A 21,150-nucleotide genomic window follows, 5' to 3' on the forward strand; every position below is an offset into this window, starting at 1 on the left:
GCAGAGCACTACTTCAGGCATATTCATCAAACACGCCATTGAAATCTGTTTTAATTCATATCTGGAATAATGCATTCAAGTCATTCTCTCTAGTTTGCCCTTTTTTGCTATTCCCATCCACACATTTTTACAGCATGTAAAATATCTTCTAATTAAAAACACTCTTTCTCCCATTGGCTTTACCCTCAGCTTCATCATTCTAACATTAAAAATAGGTGATGAACAATTTACAGACAAAAATGATTTAAGGTCCCAATCTTGTAAAGTCTTATGCATACTCAGCTTCACACATGTAGGAATAGTCCTGTTGGGGTCTTTGTAGTCTTTGAAGTGTTTGTAGAACTGGGGCCTAAACGGTAATGTCATGAAGAAGAAAAAGTCATAGCTAATTAAGCTATTTAATTTGGGTATGTAAACTACAAATTCACCTGATCACTGTGACCAAAATAAATGTTAAAATATGTCTCTATTATTGTTATCATTCCCTCCCTTTGTACTTGTTTGTGTTACTTACATTTTTGTTCAGGCTGCAAACTCTTTGAAGATGGGCAGGAGTGTTATTTGGGATCTCTAAAAGATCTAGCACTATGGGGTTCTGATGTGACTGAGACCTCTATTACTGTAATATAAGTAAATGGCAATAACATACAAACTTTATGTTTAGGCTTGGATGTTATCATATTTTCTAACATACAACACGCACCTGTTCCCCTAAATCAGCCCCCCAAATTGGCGTGCATATATTAAGTGGGGAAGATGATTTTCTGACCAGCATAGAAACACCCTACATTGATTCTTGCTGCACAGTGCAGCTCCTGTTGCATTACTATTCACTAATGTTCCACCAGTCAAGCTAACTTTTCTTAGGGCAATTTTGCTGTCTGCTAGCTGCCCCCAGTCTCTCTCTCTCCTCCCATTTCCCAGCCTTGGAGATTCTTTAGCTCTTTTCAGAATTAAAGATCCATCCATGGGGGAGATTAGTCTTCAGCAACAGCTAGGGTTTTAGATTTAGTTGAGCAGGAAAGGGTGAGTCAGCTAAAGATTAGGTTCTGACATTTCTCTAGGCAGTCATAACTCTGGAAAAAATCGTTTTTTCTAGTCAGTCTTCACTTCAAAAAGTTATATTCCAGGGTATGAGTATGCAAGAAAATGCAGTAGATATTTGATGTTTAATTTTACATAGAAATGAATTTTCTTATGCTGGTACCTTCAGCTGGTCAAAGTATATCTCTCAAAGGGAATTCTTTCCTTCTGCAAAATAGGATGTGAGCCAGTCTTAAAATCCTGTGTTATGCAAAACTATTTTTTGCTGCTAGTGATCATTTTGAATTGAGTCATTGTGGCAAGATCATGAGAGGAAACAAGAACCATTACTGAGGGAAACTGGAGGAAATAATTGCAAACCCAGCAGGTAAATCCAAGAGAAAAGCTACCGTGTAGCTTCAGGCTCCCTGTCACCATCTACTGTTCTCTCCCTATCGCCACCTAATGAGCATGTCCTGGTCTCGAGCTTGCCAGGGTAGCCTTATAATTACTGCATACAGTTCTACCGAGGCCATATTATCTGACAAAACAGATCATTACGGTCTGTTTGCCTAAACCCCACCGCAATTCCCACGGGATACACTAATCATTTCCCATTTTAATCTGCTGAGTCGTATTGCGCTTTCATACCCAGTTGCTGCTGCCTGATTGCACCCGCGGAGGCAGCTGTGAGCAGAGGTACCCGAAAATACAAAATAAAAATCTTTGGTTTTCTCGGGTTTGCGGTCAAGTGCAAGTGTGCTCCTGTGCTTGCCACAGGATGAAGCCCGGGGCTCCTGCTTGGCATTTCTGAAGACTGCAAAGGCAGGGTTTGGGGCCAGTTGTCACCGAGGTGTTTGACGGTGCTTGTGACTCGTGCAAAGCGGAGATGTGGTCCAGGGCTGCAGGGACACTGCGGCGGCTCCGCGCCAAGACGCAGCTGCTGACCGGGGTCGTCCGCGAGGATGTGCAAGGCCAGGAGTCGATGTCCTGGGAAGCGTCGCGTGTCACCTGTCACGGGCTGCGGGCTGCTCGCGCGTTTGCAGCGGATCCAACCTGTTTTCTTCTGAATGGTCGCTGCTGCGGCTGGAAGCGAAGCGACAATTCCCTTTCTCTCGCCGAGCTTGCAAAAGCGAGGGCTGCAGCATCGCAGGAAGAAACGCCCCCCTGTGCGTGCACACGCGTTTTCTTTGCGGTTTCTCGGCAGGGCTGGGCTGCGGCCCCAACAGAGAAGCGCGGCAGGCGGTTTGCCGGCTCGGGCCCCGGCGCCAGCCGGGTGGAGGAGGCGTGTGGGCAAAGGCGGGCCCCTGCCCCAGCGGCGGGGCTGGCGCCGCCGGTGAACGGGAAGCGCTCGGGCCCCTCGGAGCCCTCTGCCGAGGGAGCTGCGCGCCGCGGAGCAGGCGGGAGCGGGGCCGGGCCGGGCCGGGCCGGGCTGCTGGCGCGCTTCACTGTAGGGCCGATGCGCTGGGAGTCCAACAGGTGGCTCCGTGGCGCAATGGATAGCGCATTGGACTTCTAGAGGGCGAAGGGATTCAAAGGTTCCGGGTTCGAGTCCCGGCGGAGTCGCACTTTTTTTTTCATTTTAGTATTATTTGTTTCAAATTCCATTTCTAGCTCCCGCAGGCGCCAGCGGATCCCTGCGCCTCTAACCGTCTGAAGTCACAGGATGGAGCAGGGGGCTTCCCCGAGGGACGGCGACACTTAACTCGCCCCTAAAACCACGTCCGGAACTCGGCTCAGGGGCTTGGGGCTTCGCGGGCCGGGCCGGGCCGGGCCAGGCGAGCCGGGCCGGCCCGGGCCCGAGCCAACACCACTTGGTTCACAAAAGCAACCAAGGAATGGCCCAAAATAAATACAAATGAAGTCACCTTGAAATCTCAGCGCCGCGTGTAGCTCTCGCCGAGCAGCATTGCAGGGTTTTTCCTGTAGCTTTAACCCCTTTCTTGCAAAGCACTGTAACCATGACCAAAAACACAAATCAGTTGAAAACCTGGGAAAAAATTCATCTGAAAAACTGATGGGAATAAGGGTCCATTACGCTTATAATGAAGCAAAACACTGTTATTACCTCGAAATAAACGTACATGGTCACAGCATGGCAGCCCCCACCCCAATGCCAGGGAGAGGAGCATTGCTTTCAAGAGCGGGGACACTGATCCAGCTGCAGCAGTCGCAGGGTCTCCCACCCACACTCTGTTACTGGCAGCTCATTTGTATGCAGTTTTAAATCTTTTCTATGAACACACATTTTTTTTAGTTTGATTTCTACCATTCATCTCTCCTCTGGTACCTCATGGTAAGCTTCATGGACCCTCGTTCTCAACAGTTTTTCAGATGAAATATTTTTTGTCAGATACAGCAAAAAGGGTTAAAGCTACAGAACTCATGCAAGATGAAGAATGTTTAATTTTACATTAAATGAACCAGGATTAAATGTACACAATCTGCTTCCCCTATAAAACCTCACTTCCAACATGCAACTTATGACTCTTGTTTACTGTTTCTTAGTCTTTCCTACCTTTGTATGCACCGATGATCTCGTCTCATCTGTGGGGTTTTGTCTAGTTTGTGCAAAAAGAGCTCTAGAGCAGGGAACTCATTAAAAACCATTTATACAGGGTTAAAAATATACATCATCTTACAGACCTCTATAAGAAGTCCCCAAAAGCTTGAAAATCTAAGTGGAGATAAGAAAGAGCACAAGAGTTCAAGTTGGAAGATGTTCAAAAGTTTGACAAGAAAAAGAATTACCTGAATAGGAGACCAATGGCCCACGAGACCAGGGAAAACTGTCCAAGCACAGGGGGGCAGTATGGTAGAAGGTACAAAGATTGACAAAAGTATAAGGGAACAACAAGACAACATATAGGAAGAGGGCCTAGACAGAGCCTAGACAGGGCAGTCAGAAAAAGTAAAGGCAAAACTACAGAATCTTTCAGGTGGTGACAAGGAGCTTATTAAAGTGTAATAAGACAAAAGCAATGTGGGAATTAAAACAAACAAACATGCTGGGAGTAGATGACAATAGCTGCAGAATTTTAGATCAGTTGAAAAACAAGCAGATTGACAGATGGGGAAGAAGGGCTTTTAATAATAATCAAAGAAAGATGCTAGTGTATAGGTAGAAACTAGCACTGGAGAGAAGACGAGAAGACCTGACTTTGAGGATGTTGAAAAGAAAGTGACAAAACTCTGTAAACATATTCATTATTAGGAGATCGCATACATGGTAGCGATGTCTGTGGACACAAGGAGTAGTTAGGAGAAAGATGCATTCAAATTTGGAGAAAAGAAGCTGATGGCAGAACTTCCTGAAGATGTCAGAAAGACAACTTATAGAAGGAGAGGATTCAGCAGCCAGACGTGGCAGTGTTATATTTTGTTTAGAACAGGGGTGGATAATTATCTGGGCCCCAGGGCCACTTAGGGAACTTTGGTGAGTGGTTGAAGGCTGTGTTAGCACCCCTCTCCCTCCCCCCCAACAGCTCACCCAAACTCCTTAAGTGGCTCTGCACTGTGCTCTGCTGGGTGACTGGGATGGGGCCATGGGTTGTCAGGGAGTGACATCTGGGAGCGGGAGAGGTGGGTGGGACCAGGGCTGGAATGGCTGAGTGGTGACAGCGTGGGGTCAAGGATGAGCTGTGACCTGCTGTCCACATGCCCCTGCCTGTGGAACCTGCACCTGCTGCAGGGCCATGCAGGGAGCAGATTGCAGCTTTCAGCTGCAGCCCCATGCTGTCATTGCCCCAAGATCCCGCCTACCCATCCTGCTCCTGAACACTGCTCTCTGCCCTGCTTGGGTGGGTCCCACTCCCTGCAGCAGGTACAGGGTGGATGGACCCAGGTGTCTGGGCAGCAGGGCTGGGTTCAGTGGCAGCCAGGAGTCACTGCTACAGGAGCAGCTGGAAAATGAGACCAGCTGCTACACCAGCCTGGGACTGACCACATGTGCCACAGCCTGGGCTGCCCCTGCATCTGGGCCGAGCAGAACTGAGGGACTTGCTGCAGGCTGGAGAAAATCCCTTGGTGGACTGGATCTAGCCACAGGCCATATTTTGTCCAGCCCTAATTTACATCCAAACTACAGTGCATGCTAATGGCACAATATTAATAATGCCAAATTATTAATTGTTCACCATACCATTGTTGATTGGATTTAACATGACTAGTTTATTATTCATGATATGGACTGCCATCACAGCTAAGAGCCTTACTCAAAGATCAAGACCTCACTGTACTTTACACATAGAACAAAAGCTCTATCCCAGAAAGCTTACAGTCCAAAACAAGAGACAATGCTTTAATAAAGACAGAGCCAGGGGTAGTACAGGAAAACAAGAGAACAAGCCTACTATTAAAATCCACCAAAGAACACAAAACAATCTAAGGTCATCTGAGTCACCAGCACCATGCACAGAAAACAGAACACTCCTAAACACAAGGAAATCTCTTGGCATTAACAGAGTTTATATTTTCCAGCTAGTCAATAAAGACAGTATCACCCCACTCAGGGCAACTTTAGCATTTGTTTACATGCCAGTACATGAAAGAGATAGGCAAACCAATGCCTGACACAATTTCTTTGCAGAAATACTCATCTCAAAAACACTGCTCTTCTATACATATATTTTCTGATCAGCTTGCTTTAATGTTACTCTTCACAGACTTGGTCATGTCAGACTTCCATTTGATACAATATACAATACTGAGCAAATCTGTTGCTTAGTTATAAACAAAGGATGACACAATATACACTTACCTATTAAGTCTAAAGGAGATTTTGAAAATATTTCTTTAGTTTATTACCTTTTATCCTGATATTATGTAAACTAGCCAATTGCCCGTCAAGAATGATGGGAGAGGGGGAGGGGCTGGGATCTAGTGCTACCACCTAACGCCCTATGCTGCCGCTGTTCTGCCTCTTGCAGGTAGCAGAGTGGGGGAGCCGAGGCCTTGGCTCCCCCACCCCCCTCTGTCCAGTCCTCTGCGCAGCTTTGGAATCATGGCTGTGCTCTCCCATGCTTCAAGCACTCTGTTTGTTTGTTTCTGTCAGCCAATCAGAGTGTAAATAAAGCATTATAGACAGACAGACAGACGTAGGCTTTTATAATATTAGAAGAGGGGGAAGCATGCAGTTATACAACAATATAACCATTAGCAGGGAGTACTGATACTCAACCTAAATTTTACACACGGAAGTATTTTAACAAAAATAATTTTTAAATAATTGGAAAAAATTCTTATGAATTTTATGCAAATGCTTAAGACTACTTAAATGTTTTAAAACATTTATCATCATAATGTTATCCTTTCCCATCTAATATTGATTTGCTTCTACCTCCAGATTTAAATTAAGGTATTAAGTTAGAGTATGAAAGCATATTTCATTTTTCTTTGCCCTTGCTTTATATAATCCATAATGTCTGCACAGATCTGAGAGTTGAATATAGGAATAATTATAGTAGAACAGAATATCCAAGACAATATTTTCTAAAGGGATTTGCATATGCCCAACTTAATCCTTGTGCAGGTACTGATTTTCCAGAAGAGGGTGCTTAGTACATACCTGTGAACTAATAAAAAAATAAAAAATTTAAAAAAAGTTGATGATTTGTAGGTTAAGTCTTGGGCCTTCATTGTCATCAATCATCAATACTGGACAGCTTTAGAAAAAAAGGTATAAATGCAAGTCTGAGGGACACAGGCAAATTTCTTCTTCAGTTCAGCTGGCAACGCATAGGTTTACTAACATGAAGAGTAACTCTACCACAACCCCTCACCATCCACCCCTAGTCCCTGGGAACCACAAAACTTAGTTCTAAGCACTACCCTCCTACCCCTTAAGTCAGACAAGCACACTGCTGACTGGTCAAGTACAAGCTATTTAAATTTACTGAACTCACATTTAAGACAGAAGGAAAAGCAAAGTACAAACGTCCCCAGTAGGGCTCCGCGAGGCTTCGGACCCTGCTTCAGATCTGGATTGGATCGAAGTGCTGGCTTTGTTAGGCTTTCCGAAGCGGTTCAGAGCTTCTGAAGCGCTTCAGAAAAGCTTCGGAGCTGCTTCAGAGATCGGCCAGAGGGTATAATGGGGAATCAATGCAATATCTATAACTTTGTTCTTTTTTGTCTGATTCAGATGAAATTTGCAGAGGTGGTAGCCTCTGCTGAGATCATGAAGTCTGCCTAGTTTCAAGAAGATTGGTGCAGGGATTCAGGGGGAACTGCACCCCAAATTCTTGATAGCAAAACTCGTGTCATGTCTATGCGTTGCAATACAGGGGGTGAAAACTGCAGGACTGGTGGCCCCTAGTGAGGCCACAAAGCCTGCCAAGTTTCAAGATGATAGGTGCAGAGGTTTGGGGGGGAACTGCACCTCAAGCTGCTAACAGGCAAAACTTGTGACATGGGTGACACTGTGTGTGTGTTAAGGCGCAGCAGGGTGAAGGCTCCAGGGATGGTGGCCCCTGCTGTGGGCACAAAGCCTGCCAGCTGTCAAGGAGATCCGTGCAGGGGGGTTCTGGGGCCCTGCACCTCTGGCTGCTGACAGGCAAAACTGGTGACATGGGTGCCTGTGCAACTGTCTGTCTTGGGGGGACTACTGCAGGCCTGGCTGCTAAGCTACTGTTACCAGTTACCAATCAATCATGATTCACTCAGGGACCAGCTCAATACAGTTGCTAGCTAATGTTAAACGGTTAATTAGCAACAATTAACACCTACAAAACCCCATACTAAGGAGAGGAAATAATCAATACAGACAATCAACCGCCCCAAGACAGACATAGTTGCACCTTGACACACACAGGGTCATCTATGTCATGAGTTTTGCCTGTCATAGAATCATAGAAGTAGGGTCGGAAGGGACCTTGTAGATCTTCAAGTCCGACCCCCTGCCTGGGCAGGAAGAAAACTGGGCTCAAATGATCCCAGCCAGGTAGGCATCAAGCTGCTTCTTAAAGACCCCCAGGGTAGGAGCCAGCACCACTTCCCTAGGAAGTTGGTTCCAGATCCTAGCCGCCCTAACTGTGAAGTAGTTCTTACAGATGCCTAATCTAAACCTACTCTCCAACAATTTGTGGCCGTTATTCCTTGTTATCCCGGGGGGTGCTAGGGGAAACAAGGTCTCCCCCAAACCCTTCTGGTCCCCCATAGTGAGTTTATAGACGGTCACAAGGTCCCCCCTCAGCCTTCTCTTGTGAAGGCTGAACAGATTCAGGTCCCGTAGCCTCTCATTGTAGGGTCTGCCCTGCTGCCCCCGGATCATGTAGGTGGCCCTCCTCTGGACCCTCTCAATGTTGTCCACATCCCTCTTGAAGTGGGGTGCCCAGAACTGGACACAGTACTCCAGCTGTGGCCTGACTAGTGTCACGTAGAGGGGGAGGATCACTTCCTTGGATCTACTTGAGATGCACCTGTCGATGCATAATAGGGTCCGGTTAGCCCTGCCGACCGTGACCTCACATTGTCGACCCATGTTCATCTTGGAGTCAATGATGACTCCGAGATACCTTTCTGCCTCCGTGCTCTCAAGGGAGTTTCTCATCTTATAAGTGTGCTGCTGGTTACTGCTGCCCAAGTATAGCACCCTGCACTTGTCCGTATTGAAATGCATCCTGTTTTTGTTAGCCCACCCTTGCAACCTATCCAGGTCTTTCTGCAGTCTTTCCCTCCCTGCTAACATGCCCACCTCACCCCAAATTTTGGTATCATCAGCAAATTTGATTAGGTTGCTTTTCACCCTGTCATCCAAATCGCTGATAAAGAAATTGAACAGGGTGGGCTCAAGGACTGAGCCCTGGGGGACTCCGCTGCCCACTTCCCCCCAGGTTGAATATGACCTGTCCACCACCACCCTCTGAGTATGACCCTCCAGCTGTCAGCAGCTTGAGATGCAGTTCCCCCCAAAACCCTGCACCTATCTCCTTGAAACTTGGCAGGCTTTGTGGCCTCACCCCTGCAGTTTTCAGCCCCCTGTGGTGTAACACATACACATGACACAAGTTTTGCTTTCAAGAATTTGGGGTGCAGTTCCCCACAAACCCCTGCACTAATCCTCTTGAAAGTTGGCAGGCTTCATGCTCTCAGCAGAGGCTACCACCCAAAGTTCATCCAAATCAGACAAAAAACATATTTAATTGATTCCCCATTGTACCCTATGGCCGGATCTCTGAGGCAGCTCTGAAGCTTTGGAGCTGCTTCGGCCAGATCATAGCGGGAACCCGGTCCGGAGCTCCGGATTGGATCCCTGGCATCCTAAGCGACCAGATCCGAAGCTAGATCGAATAGCTGCCTACTTGCACAGGCCTAGTCCCCAGCCACAGGTCACCCAGTCTCCAGGGATCTCCAAAGCATAAGTGCAAGCACTTCCCCTGTAAATCACCTACTGCAGTGTGTGCAGGGAGTTCACTCCCAGCCCCTGGTGCTTCATATATTTGTAACCCAATTCCCAATCACTAACGTTTGTGAATGTTTCAGTTGTTATACATGTCTGCACCCAGCAATTGCTCTAAATTCTACTTTAAGCTTTGTAATAGCTGAGGCTACTATAAGCAGAAGTATCTAATCCTTTAAACCAGGGATGGGCAATTATTTGGGCTGGAGGGGACTTAAGGAGTTTCAGTGAGCTGTTCCAGGCCAGAAGGCTGGGCAGTAGAGGGAAGAGGGTGTGGCTTGGTGAAGCAGGGCAATTGATTCCATCCAGCCCCTGGCCCTTTTGCTCTGCACCCACTGGTGGGGATGCCAGATGGAGGAGGCAAGCAGGGTCTCTCCACAGAGACCGGTCTGGGACTGCCAAAAGCAGGGTGTGCTCAGCCAGGCAAATGAGATGGGGCCACAGCTGGTCAGAGAGCAGCAACCAGGAGTGGGGCAGGTGGGCAGGGTCAGGATTGCAGGGCAGCAGCAGGGCAGGGGCCGTGGTCTAGAGCAGAGCTGCCATTTGCTCCCCAAACGTCCTTGAGATAGGCACCCATTCTGTGGGCAGGGACCTGCAGGGAGTGGATCGCAGCTATGCCCTGGGACCTGGCCCTGCAACTCCCACCCCAGCTGTCACTGGCTCCTGTTCCCTGCCTGCCCAGAGCTCCATCCCATCTGCCTGGAGGCATGCACCATGCCTGCAGGGATCCTGGGTTAGGCCAGTCTCCATGGAGACTGTGCCTGCTTGCCTTGCACCCCTAGCAATGGGTGTAGGGCAGACTGCCAGCAGCAAGCAGTTGGGCAGAGAGAGTTGCTGCTGCGGGGGCTGCTGAAAAGTTGTCTAGCTGCCACACTTTGCCTGCAAGGAGTGGGACCTGGGACATGCACCGGGGCCTGGGCCAGGTGGGGCTGAGGGACTTGATGCAGGCTGGATTGAAACCCTTGGCAGGCCAAATCCTGCCCACAGGTCATATTTTGCCCACCTCTGCTTTAAAAACAGAAACTCAAAACTAACTATTTACTAAGCTATTTAATTCATTTTTCCTACTGTAGAATATTTCACTTATTGTATATAAAATGCTTCTCCTTTAAAACCTTTAGATAGTCTTCAAAATTCAATGTTCTTGTGATGAAAAACAGTAACTAAAAATACCCAGAGGATCATCAGTACTCTTTGACCAATTCTGGCACAGACTGCTCAGCCTAGAAGATGTGGTAGTAGTTCAAATACTGCCATTAAGTTTCCTTTCTTATCCGGTATCCTAGAATTAGTAATTAGGGGTACCTGCAACAGCAGCACAAAAATATTTCAGGGTCATTCAAAAGCAGCATAAACTTGTTTTAAATAAACGTGATCTTGGAAGGCTACAGACATCAGTACCTATAGAATTTGCAGTGGCAGTGCAAGCTTGCCAGATCTGCTGTGCTTATTTTCCTGAATCATGATTTGGAAGGATATCACCAAGATTGAAGAGTTCCATTATCCTCATTCATTTAATTCTTAGGTTCTTGGTTAAAACTGTCAGCAAGAGTAGCAATTACCATACTATAGTACTTTGTATTCTAAACCTACAGAGTCAATTCACAGAGGCCACAGTATTAATACAAAAAAGTAGATTTAGAAAGAAAGATAAATGTTGAGGATAATCTCCACATTATGGTGACCTTGAAAGAACTATACTCCTACTAGATGAAGCCAAGCAGAAGCAACTACGTGTTTGGAAACCACAAAGGAGTCTTTTCCTCAAGCACAAGCCATATCTCTCTAACTTTTGGTACAGAACAGCCAGATAATTTTTTTTTTCATTTTATTGAGAGATGTTAAGGAACATATAACTCAAGCAAGAAGTGGAATAAGAGATGGGCAGAATGTAATAGAAACTGTGTTCAAGTTATGTAAATACAGCCTACAGAGCCTTCATATTCAAGCACGTCCAATTGGATGCCTGAGTTTTGGCAGTACCCCTTTAAATCTATATTCTTACCTTCTGACTTAATGTTAAGTTATACCACAATATCATATAAATCCACATAAAGAAAACAGTTTAATTCTGATAGCATGATAACGCTCATTTCCACTTGTAACTTATTTTTTCCTGTATAGCACAGAGTAAAAATAGCATTTTACAGTCCATGTACAAGTTTATGAACTCCAGTATCATCACAGCTTGGTGAATATGAATCACTGCTTTAAAGGAGACATTAAAAATAGCTGGTTAGAATTGTAGACTGAATGCACTTTTATAAAAACCTTCATTAAAATCAAGGCTTTACTAACAAATGCATAGAGTTTTCTACAAAACTAAAAAGCTAGACTTGCAGATTTTCATGAAGATTTTTCTTATTAGAGGAAAAAAAAATGGTTTTTGAAAAATTCCAGCTCTTTCACACACCCATCTCCTTCAACCACTGATTGTACAGGATGACTCTTCTTTTTTCTTGTAGAATGAATTTATGCTGTCGCTACTGAATGTCTGTGCCAGTCCACAAAACAGAATCTCATGTCATTTCTTGTGTTATTCTCCCTTGTCAAAATACCACTGTAAAGACAGGGCCTGCCCTGCCTTAACTCAGTTAGAAAGACAGCTTCAATCTTAAAACAATCACCACCAAAACATTCTGTAAACAAATCTGTAATAAAAACAAAGCATTCCTTCTAGTTATTTTCTCCAAATCTTATTTGTGAAATTTCTTCTTTTTCCGATTCTTCTTGCCTGCTGCAAGAGCTGCTTTTTCAGTCATGATCTCCTGATACTTCCTTTTATTATATCTGAACAAATAAAAATAAATTATGTAAGTATAACACACACAGTGCAGTAGAAGGCAACACACAAAACACCTAGTAATTTGCTAGTTTAAGTTTCATTTTACAGTTTTTTTACAGCTTGATAAACACAGGACAAGTGAGGCAGAACTGACATTAGTAGCAAGGATAACAAACAAATACTTGGGATATTTTTCAAACACTGCTGGTAAACTACTGAACTTTTGCATGGAGAGAAACAAAATTTCTTGCATTAACAAATGAAACATGTAGCAAGTTTACAGACAAACTAGATACAAAGCATAAATAATTATGAGCTTAAAAATAAAATATTTTGGCATTAAACATTTTTACCTCGAAAAAATTGTTTTTCTAATACATTATGCAGCCTGCTAATTGAAGCTTCCAATAGCCCACCTTCTCTTTGAAGATGAACAGGCTCAATAGTATTACTAATGTTGCTGCCAGTTTGCACTAAATTTTATATTAGTCTCTAAGTGAATTTTCTGATCATCTCTTATTCAGTTAAAAAATAAATAAAATAAAAAAAATCGGAGAGAAAGGTTAACAAGGTGAACCATGTGCACAGATCAAAAATAAGATAACGTAAATTATTTTCCTGGTATAGATTCTATTTCTGCACCAGTTAGCAGTGTGAACAACGTCAACATTTTAGGGCTTGCTAAAGTTGCTCACTGGCATCAGGAATTCTGATAAACAATTAGCTGTTTTCTTCAGTTAATATTTATAACTAATTTAATAAAATAACTGCCAGGCACGTTGTGGGCAATTTATATTCAAAGTTATTTTTTAACTAAATGGTGCCCAAAAATGAGGCACTGGCCGTTCAGTATACAGGAAACAGGTATGCTAGCTTCTTTTCTCAACACGGTCAACAAGCTTTTAAATCCTGACTAGCATCAGCCCCAGCTTTCTGAATTTATAAAAATAACCAAAAGGAAATACAAATCTCTATTAAAAATATATTTCTCTTTTAATGTGAATTATACTGCTAGTCTTAAAATTAAGCCACTCCTCAATACCTTCTAAATTCAGAATCTGCAAGCAATTCTTCAACAATCGTTTTCTTCCTTTGCTTCTTAGGAATTCGAGCATGGTAAAAGTCTACTGGAGTGTCAACCACAGTTCCAACCTGGGAAAAGAACATTTAAAATGAGTCTTCTGGCAACAAAACAGGCTTTTTTTATAACAAGTCACAAAGTGCCTGCACTGTTACAAGCCTTAGGCAGTGTTTTGTATATGAATACACTGTTATGCTTACAGTAAATAAGACCAGTGTATGAGTTTTAGGAACAGTACTATTCTCAGCATGAGAACTACAGCACCTGCCTTGGTGAATCCAACCTAGCTCTCCAAAAAAATACAAGAGTTTATTTCTATATGCTGGGGTGGAGGGAACCCTGATTATTCTCTGGAGAATTCATTTCTTACTGTCCCTTTGCCATTGTATTAGCAAATAACCCAGCACAGGATTTAAATGGCATCACTTGAAAGAGTGATGAGTCCATTTCATAGTTCATAGACCTAATATTAAGTGAGAGCTGCTTACTGAGGGTAGAAAATAAGCATCACTACTCTTGGTTACAAAAGTGGCAATAGGATCTATTTTTACTGGTTCCTTACCTGAAAATACTTGGGCAAGCCATCTCTATCATTCTTCTTGTAAAAACGTTTGGGGTCCATGGAGGCCCTCATCTTCAGTGCCTTCAGATCATTTTTCAATTCACTTGTCATTTCTGGGGCTTTCATACCAAACCAGGCATCACCTGTTGTTTTCTCTCGCTCTGCCTACGGCACAACAACCAGATCTGATGTCATAAAAATGCAAAGCCAAGGTATTCTGTTTTTGTGTCTCCAAGGATACCAGTGGTTGAGAGTCATAGGCTCTACCCTTACCTTGCGCTGTTTTTTTAGCTGCTGGAGCGACTCCTTAACGGGTGGGACACATTCCTTTTTTTCAAAATCTGGAGTTATTATACTCTTCTGCAAAATCTAAACAGAAAATCAAATTACTGTTACTAAGTAATGCTTAACAGTCCTGGGACTGATCTGAATTTCATTATATATTTGGTAATACAAAGAACACACCAATGAAATGACGAAGGATTCTAAGCAAGCATCACCACATTAAAATGGCTGCTAAGGGAAACAGGCTTTCCTGCCCTATAGTGATGGAAGTAGGGATCTTCATATCAAGGAAAGGGAACCAAGTACTGGCAAATGATACAGAACATTAGATTAGGGCTGGAAGAAGCAAGTAGTATTAATAAAGCTGTTAGGAATGAGACTGCCTAAGTAAATAAACAGCCTTCCTGGAAAGCAGTGCAAGCCCCTTACCTACTCAGCCAGAGTAAACCCCACCCTAGAGTTATGGAGGTCTCAAATGTCTCCAACTGACTTGACTGCTGAATTCTAGTTTTATTTTCTGCCCAGAACAGGATCATACTTTACCTCATTCCCAAAAGACAGTATGTGTTTGACTATTAGCTAGGTCTGTGATAATGCAGCATATCAGAAACTCAATTCATAAAATATAATCCCTTGACAAATAACAGGCATGCTTTAAATAAACCAGTTATTCCTATTCTGTAGGACAGGGGTAGGCAATATTTTTTGGCTGGAGTGCTGAAAACCCCCACAATGCCTACCTTGGAAGGTGCCGGAGTGCCGGCATGCCACAAAAACAAAACGAGGGCAGGGGGTACATGTCAGGATGCCCTGCTTGTGCCCCTTGTCCCCACACAAAGGCCCTGCTCCCCAGCCCTGTGGCTGTCAGCAGCTACCCTGGCTCTGGGTAGCTGCTGGAGCAAAGGCTGTTCCCAGCAGGGCCTGCAGCATCCCATCTGCCTGCTGTGAGCAGCCCGGGCTCCCGGCTGGCAGCAACTACGCAGAGCCAGGGTTGGCCGCAGCTGGGAGGTCTGTTCCGGCATGTGCACGCATGCCTTGGAGTGGGTGGTGGGGAGAGGCCTGAGGCAGCGCAACCCCGGTCTCTCCCCCGCTCCCGGCACAGAGCCGGTGACTAGGCTCCAGAGCCCAGTGCAGCTGTTTGTGGCCAGCCTGGGCCCTGGGCAGCTGCAGCAAGCAGCAGGCAAGCTGCGCCAGGCTCTACAGCTCCACGCTGATGGCGACTGTGCATGCATACAGCTGATGCCGGAGCTGTGGAGCCCAACACAGCTGTTTGCAGCCTGCCCACTGCTTGCTGCAGCTGCTCAGAGCCCAGGCTGGCTACAAACAGCTGCACCAGACTCCAGAGCCCAGTCATCAGCTGTGCCAGGAGCGGGCGAGAGACCAGAGTTGCACTGCCTCGGGCCCCTCCCCCACTGCCTGCTCTGAGGCGCGTGTGCACACACCGGTACAGAGCTGATGCTGGGGCTCTGAAGCCCAGCACAGCTGTATGCAGCCTCCTGGCTGCAGCTGGCCCTGGCTCTGGGTAGCTGCTGCCAGCCGGGAGCCCAGGCTGCTCCCAGCAGGAAGCTGAGACACTGCAAGCCCTGCTGGGAGCAGCCCGGGCTCCATCGCTGGCAGCAGCTACCCAGAGCTGGGGCTGGCTGTGGTGTTCCAAGCAAAATGGCCTTGCGTGCCATGCTCGGCACGTGTGCCAGGGGTTGCCGAGCCCTGCTGTAGGGTAATCCCCTGTATTTATGCTGTCCCACAGGCTCTTACATCCCATTTATACAGTCAATTCCCATGATCACCACCAAATTCAAACATATGTTTTAGCTAAAAATGTTACTACTGTCTCCAAACTTTAAGTGAAGGGGTTTTCTAAAACCAGTGTCATAATTTGACTAATTTTAAATTTTTGAATGATCATAACCCCAGGCAGCCCTGTAAATTTATGATCTTAAAAATGTTACCTTTTCTTCCTTTTTCTCTTGTGATTGCTTAACTACACTTGGTCCAGACCTTTGTTTTTCTGCATCAAAGCTAATATACAAGCCTCCAAGCTTCTTGATATTCAGACCAGGGTCTATGCTGCTGGAGAGATGTAAGCTGAGGAGAAATATTGGGTGAACGATTAAAATTGAAAGCTCTTTCCATATGCCATCTGCAGAAAAGAAAGATTTGGTGAAAATGTATTTACTATTTCTTCTCTGTGCTCCTGGGATAGAGTAAGATTTCTAGATCATACTACCCGAAGGAAAGCGGCAGTTTACAATTAAAAGAGGAAAATAAGGGAAACAGGGAATAGCACAGGACTTCATTCTTCTAGTTGGCACAAAACAAGATGTTTTAAAATACAATTAAAAACCAAACACTGAAAAAACTAACATATGTTTCACCTTTTATTCCATCCTACCATTCAGATAACTGAACAAATTAATTTATAAAGGATGTCTGATGGGCAATTTAAAGAGACTATTAGTAGACAAGATTTACTAACAGCTATAAAATATTAAGAAAATGCTGAACTGCATATACAATCAACACAGACTGAACAACAAGCCCATACCCGTCAGTCTGGCTTCTTGTTTCTTAAATTCTGACCCAAATCTGAAAAATCCAGATGGATAAGGGAAATAATTCTAGGAAAAATGTTTATAAAACATGAAAACACTTTAGTATGGGGTTTGTAAAGCTGTACTCCTGACAGAACCAAACCCCTGTATGTAGTCAGCTAATTTAAACTCTGCCTCCTGTCATCTAAACCTATGATACCACAGGATAGTTAAATCTCTGTTCTGAAGGCAACTGCTAAAACAGACCAGTTACATTCACTTCAGTAAAGTGATCTGAGACCTACAAGTAAAAGAGCTGTCCACCCAATGCCCATACTAATGGTGTAACTAGAGAACAGAGAGATTTAGTGACCTAGTATGGGCACACTGTGCCAAGTGAATTAGGTTTTGTTGTTGAACCATCACACCTGGATTCTAAGTCTTGGTTCTGGTACTTAGTATTTTATTTCAAGCAGTATAACAAATGATGATAAAAGGCTGGAACACCCACATATAAGGCTAACTTTGTAACATAGGCAGGGCAGCATGGCACCTTACAGACTAACTGGTTCAGAAAGGCATGAGCTTTTGTAGATAACAACCTACTTTGTCATATCCTATGAATAGACTTACAGAAGCTTATGCATCTCTGAATTAATCAGTCTCTAAGGTACCACCATGCATTGTCTTCCACTGGACTTCAAGCAAACATGGCTAGCTACCTCTCTTTAGTAACATATGGAAATGTGTTCTTTGGCAAGTACCATTCACTCCTATTTACCCCACTTAAGCTTAAAAACAAACAAACAACCCCCCCCCTTCATTTACTTACTCAAAAGGAAAGTGGTAAACACCTGGGAAACTGCAAAAACAATCACTGATTCAAAAAAGCAGTTAAGTTGATTAGGTAACTGTGGTTTGGTGTTAAGGATGCTGCACAAATAGAGACCTAAGGAATTTATAAGTATGCTGTCACATCGATAAATTTGTGAGATTCAACCAAATATAGTATCCTGAGAGACAAAAGGGGAGAGTTGTCAAAGTGGTGGGAAAAGGCACCACCCACAGCTGAAAGGCAAGATACAGAGCATAATCTGGAGAGGAAACAACATAAAAACTGGTCCAAGGACCACAGGTCATAGATTTCTCTTGCACATATGTGAAACAGAGGTCACTGTTTTAGATATGTGCAAGCTATAATTCCATCCTGGAGTCCAATCAAGTCCAGTTTCACATCCACAGATCAGGTCATCAAATCAGTGCCCTCGTTTATTCTGCATCACTGGATCATTTAGCATCACTGGATACTAATTTTATGCCTATCAGAATTAAATATAATTGCTTAAAGTAACTGGAAAAGGCACTTACATATGTGATTCCTTATTTTCCAATAAATTTGCATCTTCATCTTCATCTATGAATTCCTCATTTTCTTCCAAATCTGACGGCTCTTCATCCCTTTCACTTTCTTCATCCTTACTTTCTGCATCACTTGTTCTGTTCTCTTGCTCGAGGTAATACTTTTTGTTGAAGCTTAATCCAGGTTCTGTGTCAATTACAAACACTGCTTCCCCGTGAGATGAACCATTTTCTAAAGACTTGTTAGAGAACAATTTCTGATTACTGGTCTCTGCACAGCAAAGATTTTCTTCCGCTTCATCCACCTCTTCCACTTCACTGTTTTCAGATTCATCACTCTCATCACTGTTAAGAAGTGACACAACAGAATCTTTTTCATTGCTCTTTTTCTGGGATATGCATGGGGAAGATTCAACAACTAGTTCTACTTGGTCTCTGCCATTGTCTACAATAACATCAGATATTTTGTGGTCATCATCAATTGCATCACTAGCCTTTTGCAGGCTGCTTGCTGTGCTGGACTGCTTGTCCACTATTATTTCAACCTCACTGGTGTTAGAACTCTGTGCTACCTCCTCAACATCTGTTTCTTGGTATTCTGCAATTTGTTTCTTTTTAGCTGGAGTTGTCTGCTTTGAGGAATTACAGGATCCTTCAAGGCTCTTGTGGTCACACACAGAATGACCTACGTTCTTCAAGTGTGCTTCTTTTCCAGTTTCTTTCATCTCTTTTTCTAATGCTTGATCACACTCTTCTACTGAACTATCTATAATCTCAAACTGTCTCTCATTTGTTGTTTCTTTTTCAGAATGCTCTATTTTACACTGTTTTTCTGTTTCTTTAGGGCTGTTGGGTGTTGCATCATTTCCAAAAACGTGTTGTGTGTCATCTGTTATGGTCACATTTGCAGATTCAGGCACATATTTACTCTTACAGGGCACTTCACTAAATGAAAGGGGGGAAGTTTGCTCTGTATCAGAATCACACTTGGCAGCATGCTCTGAGTAGGATGTGATTATTGGCTGAGATTTAATTTGGTCCTTAACTGATTTCTCATCTTCCAGCATAGCTTCACTAACTTTTTTCTCAGTCTGTTCAATGGTTTCCACTTGCGATTTAATTCGCATGCTCCTAGTTATTCTTCTGGTAGTAATGGATGGCTCGACTGAAAAACCCGAACTCCATGACTCTGCATCAGAAACTTCTTCAGCTTGGGCTTCACAAACTGGTTCTGGTTGAATTTTAGTTTTGCTCTGCCTGCTTCTTGTTGTCCTTACAACACTGGGCATCCGAGCTCCAGAAACAGTGGAAGAACATGACTCAGCTTCAGAGACATCATCTTCATCTTGAGACTTGCTTAACTCACTTGGAAGAGCTGTCTTGAAAAGCCTATTTTTGGCAGGAGAATCCGGCTGATAGGATATGGCAATTTTTCTTCTCCTTGTTACCCTTATGAACAAAGGTGTCTGAAGTCCAGACGCAGTAGAGCAATTTGATTCTGCTTCAGACACATCCCCATCAGCCTGCAACTCAGGAACTGGTTCTGCTGACTGCACAATTTTGCTATTATTATTACTAGTTTGTGTTTCAGAAGGATTACCAAGATCTGATTTTGTTTCTGCATCTTCCAGCTCCTCAAGCAGAGATTCACAATTGACTTCTGGTTGAGTGTTTACTTTGCAGCTTCTCCTGGTCATCCTCACAGAAGCAGGAGTGCCAATTTCAGCAGATGCCAACTACAGGGAGGGAAAAAAAAAAAGCACTGCTATTAACAAGACAGATAATTTCTACAGGAAAACCCCACACTTTTAGAACAGTTATTGGCAGCTCCCATGAAGAATTCATGAACTTTTTGACTTTTTAAATGCCTGTCTAGAGAAAGTTAACTTCATCACACGTCTCGCCCCACTGGTCTGGCACTTACACCTTCTCAATACTGGCATCAGACTCTTGTACTGTTTGAATACTAGCATCGTTCTCACCACATTGCTCCTCCTGCGAGAGCTTGACTTCTAACAGCATATATCTTGGGAAACCTCATGCCTGTAATGTTTTTATTTCCAACTAGTTTTGCTCAGGTTTCCACCTCTATAATCCTTTTATCTAGTTAACTATGGTTTATTTAACGGCACACCTGGTTCCAGCGATCTCCTGCTGCCAGAACAGCTCCATGGACTGTCCCCTGGAGCCACACATGGCAGATCTCACATGAGGCTGAGCTTTGTCAGACCCAGGGATCGGGCCCATGATCTTGCGGCTAACAGCGAGAACAGAGAACAAGGAGCTCTTACCTAAAAAGAGGCAGAAGATAAACCAAGTGCTCTGAACATGGTGTGGCCTGCTCTCCCTGGGCTCTGGCAGCCTGTCAAAGGGGACGTGCTTCAGGGAGGATGTTTCTACCCAGAAGACACAGGGGTCCCACAGCACAGCTTTTAGGTCTGGGAAGGGAGAGCTGGAACTGCCCAGCAGGAAGCTAAGACAGGTGACAAAGCCTTTCAGGCAGACTGGGCAGAGGCCCCCAGATGATCACCACCTCCATGGCCAGGCCTGTCCCATGGCAGAGCAGGGAGGGGGCTCCTGCGGGAGACACTAGGCCACACCAGGGCAGGGGAGCCAAACCGGGGCAAAGCAGTGAGGCAGACCCTAAAGCAAAAGGACCTGGGCAACAGCAGTGCAGTCAAGCAGCCGGCATCAGTGACTGGCCGCTGCCTCCCGGCTACCCCGGCCGGCCCACTGCCGCCGCCGCCGCCCGCAGCCACAAGTCCCGCCGCCCGCGTGGCTCCATGCTGGGACCGGCAGCGCGGCGAGGAGACGCCCGGCCCGGCCTTACCTGAGCGGCGGCGCCCGGCGGTCCACACGGCCCCTCCCCCCGCAGGTCACGCGCGCCCCGCGCCGCCGCGAGATCCAGATCTGCGGCGCGTCACGGGCCGCGCGTTAACCCCACGCACGGCAGCCCCGCCCCGCCCCGCCCCGCCCCCTCTCACCGCGGCCGGGGGCTCGGGCAGCTCCAGGGTCCCTTCCCGCGCCGACGGCACAGGCGCCGGCGCCGGCTCCCGGCCGCGCGCCGAGCGCCGGGTGACCACCATGCTACTCGTGCTGCCAGCGCATGCGCACAAGTACTGCCCGCTC

At 45.2% G+C, this 21,150-nt stretch overlaps 1 protein-coding gene, 1 long non-coding RNA gene and 1 other non-coding gene across 4 annotated transcripts; 2 read left to right on the top strand and 1 right to left on the bottom strand.

Annotated features, from left to right (window-relative positions):
• Positions 1-1,532: 1,532 nt before the first annotated feature.
• LOC132250769 (uncharacterized) lies at positions 1,533-3,503 on the top strand. The gene is made up of 2 exons (XR_009462383.1): positions 1,533-2,192; positions 2,638-3,503. It is a non-coding gene; the product is annotated as an uncharacterized LOC132250769 (long non-coding RNA).
• Positions 2,505-2,589, top strand: TRNAR-UCU (transfer RNA arginine (anticodon UCU)). Its single transcript is given in 2 exon segments — positions 2,505-2,541; positions 2,554-2,589. It is a non-coding gene; the product is annotated as a tRNA-Arg (tRNA).
• A 7,961-nt stretch (positions 3,504-11,464) lies between the features above and the next one.
• On the bottom strand, positions 11,465-21,149 carry DNTTIP2 (deoxynucleotidyltransferase terminal interacting protein 2). Of its 2 annotated transcripts, none has more exons than XM_059728063.1 (7): positions 21,006-21,149; positions 18,031-19,757; positions 16,081-16,216; positions 14,120-14,215; positions 13,847-14,011; positions 13,246-13,355; positions 11,465-12,208 (listed from the first exon to the last, which is right to left on the bottom strand). In XM_059728063.1, the coding sequence occupies exons 1-7, from the start codon at positions 21,105-21,107 to the stop codon at positions 12,115-12,117; spliced, it is 2,430 nt and encodes an 809-aa protein (XP_059584046.1). In that variant the 5' UTR covers positions 21,108-21,149; the 3' UTR covers positions 11,465-12,114. The 2 variants fall into 2 exon arrangements, with proteins under 2 accessions (XP_059584046.1, XP_014455236.1); XM_014599750.3 differs by lacking the exon at positions 21,006-21,149 and adding an exon at positions 20,156-20,312.
• Between the last annotated feature and the right edge of the window lies 1 nt (position 21,150).

This window comes from Alligator mississippiensis, chromosome 5 (assembly GCF_030867095.1).
Source record: "Alligator mississippiensis isolate rAllMis1 chromosome 5, rAllMis1, whole genome shotgun sequence".
In the NCBI taxonomy this organism is placed as follows: Eukaryota; Metazoa; Chordata; order Crocodylia; family Alligatoridae; genus Alligator; species Alligator mississippiensis.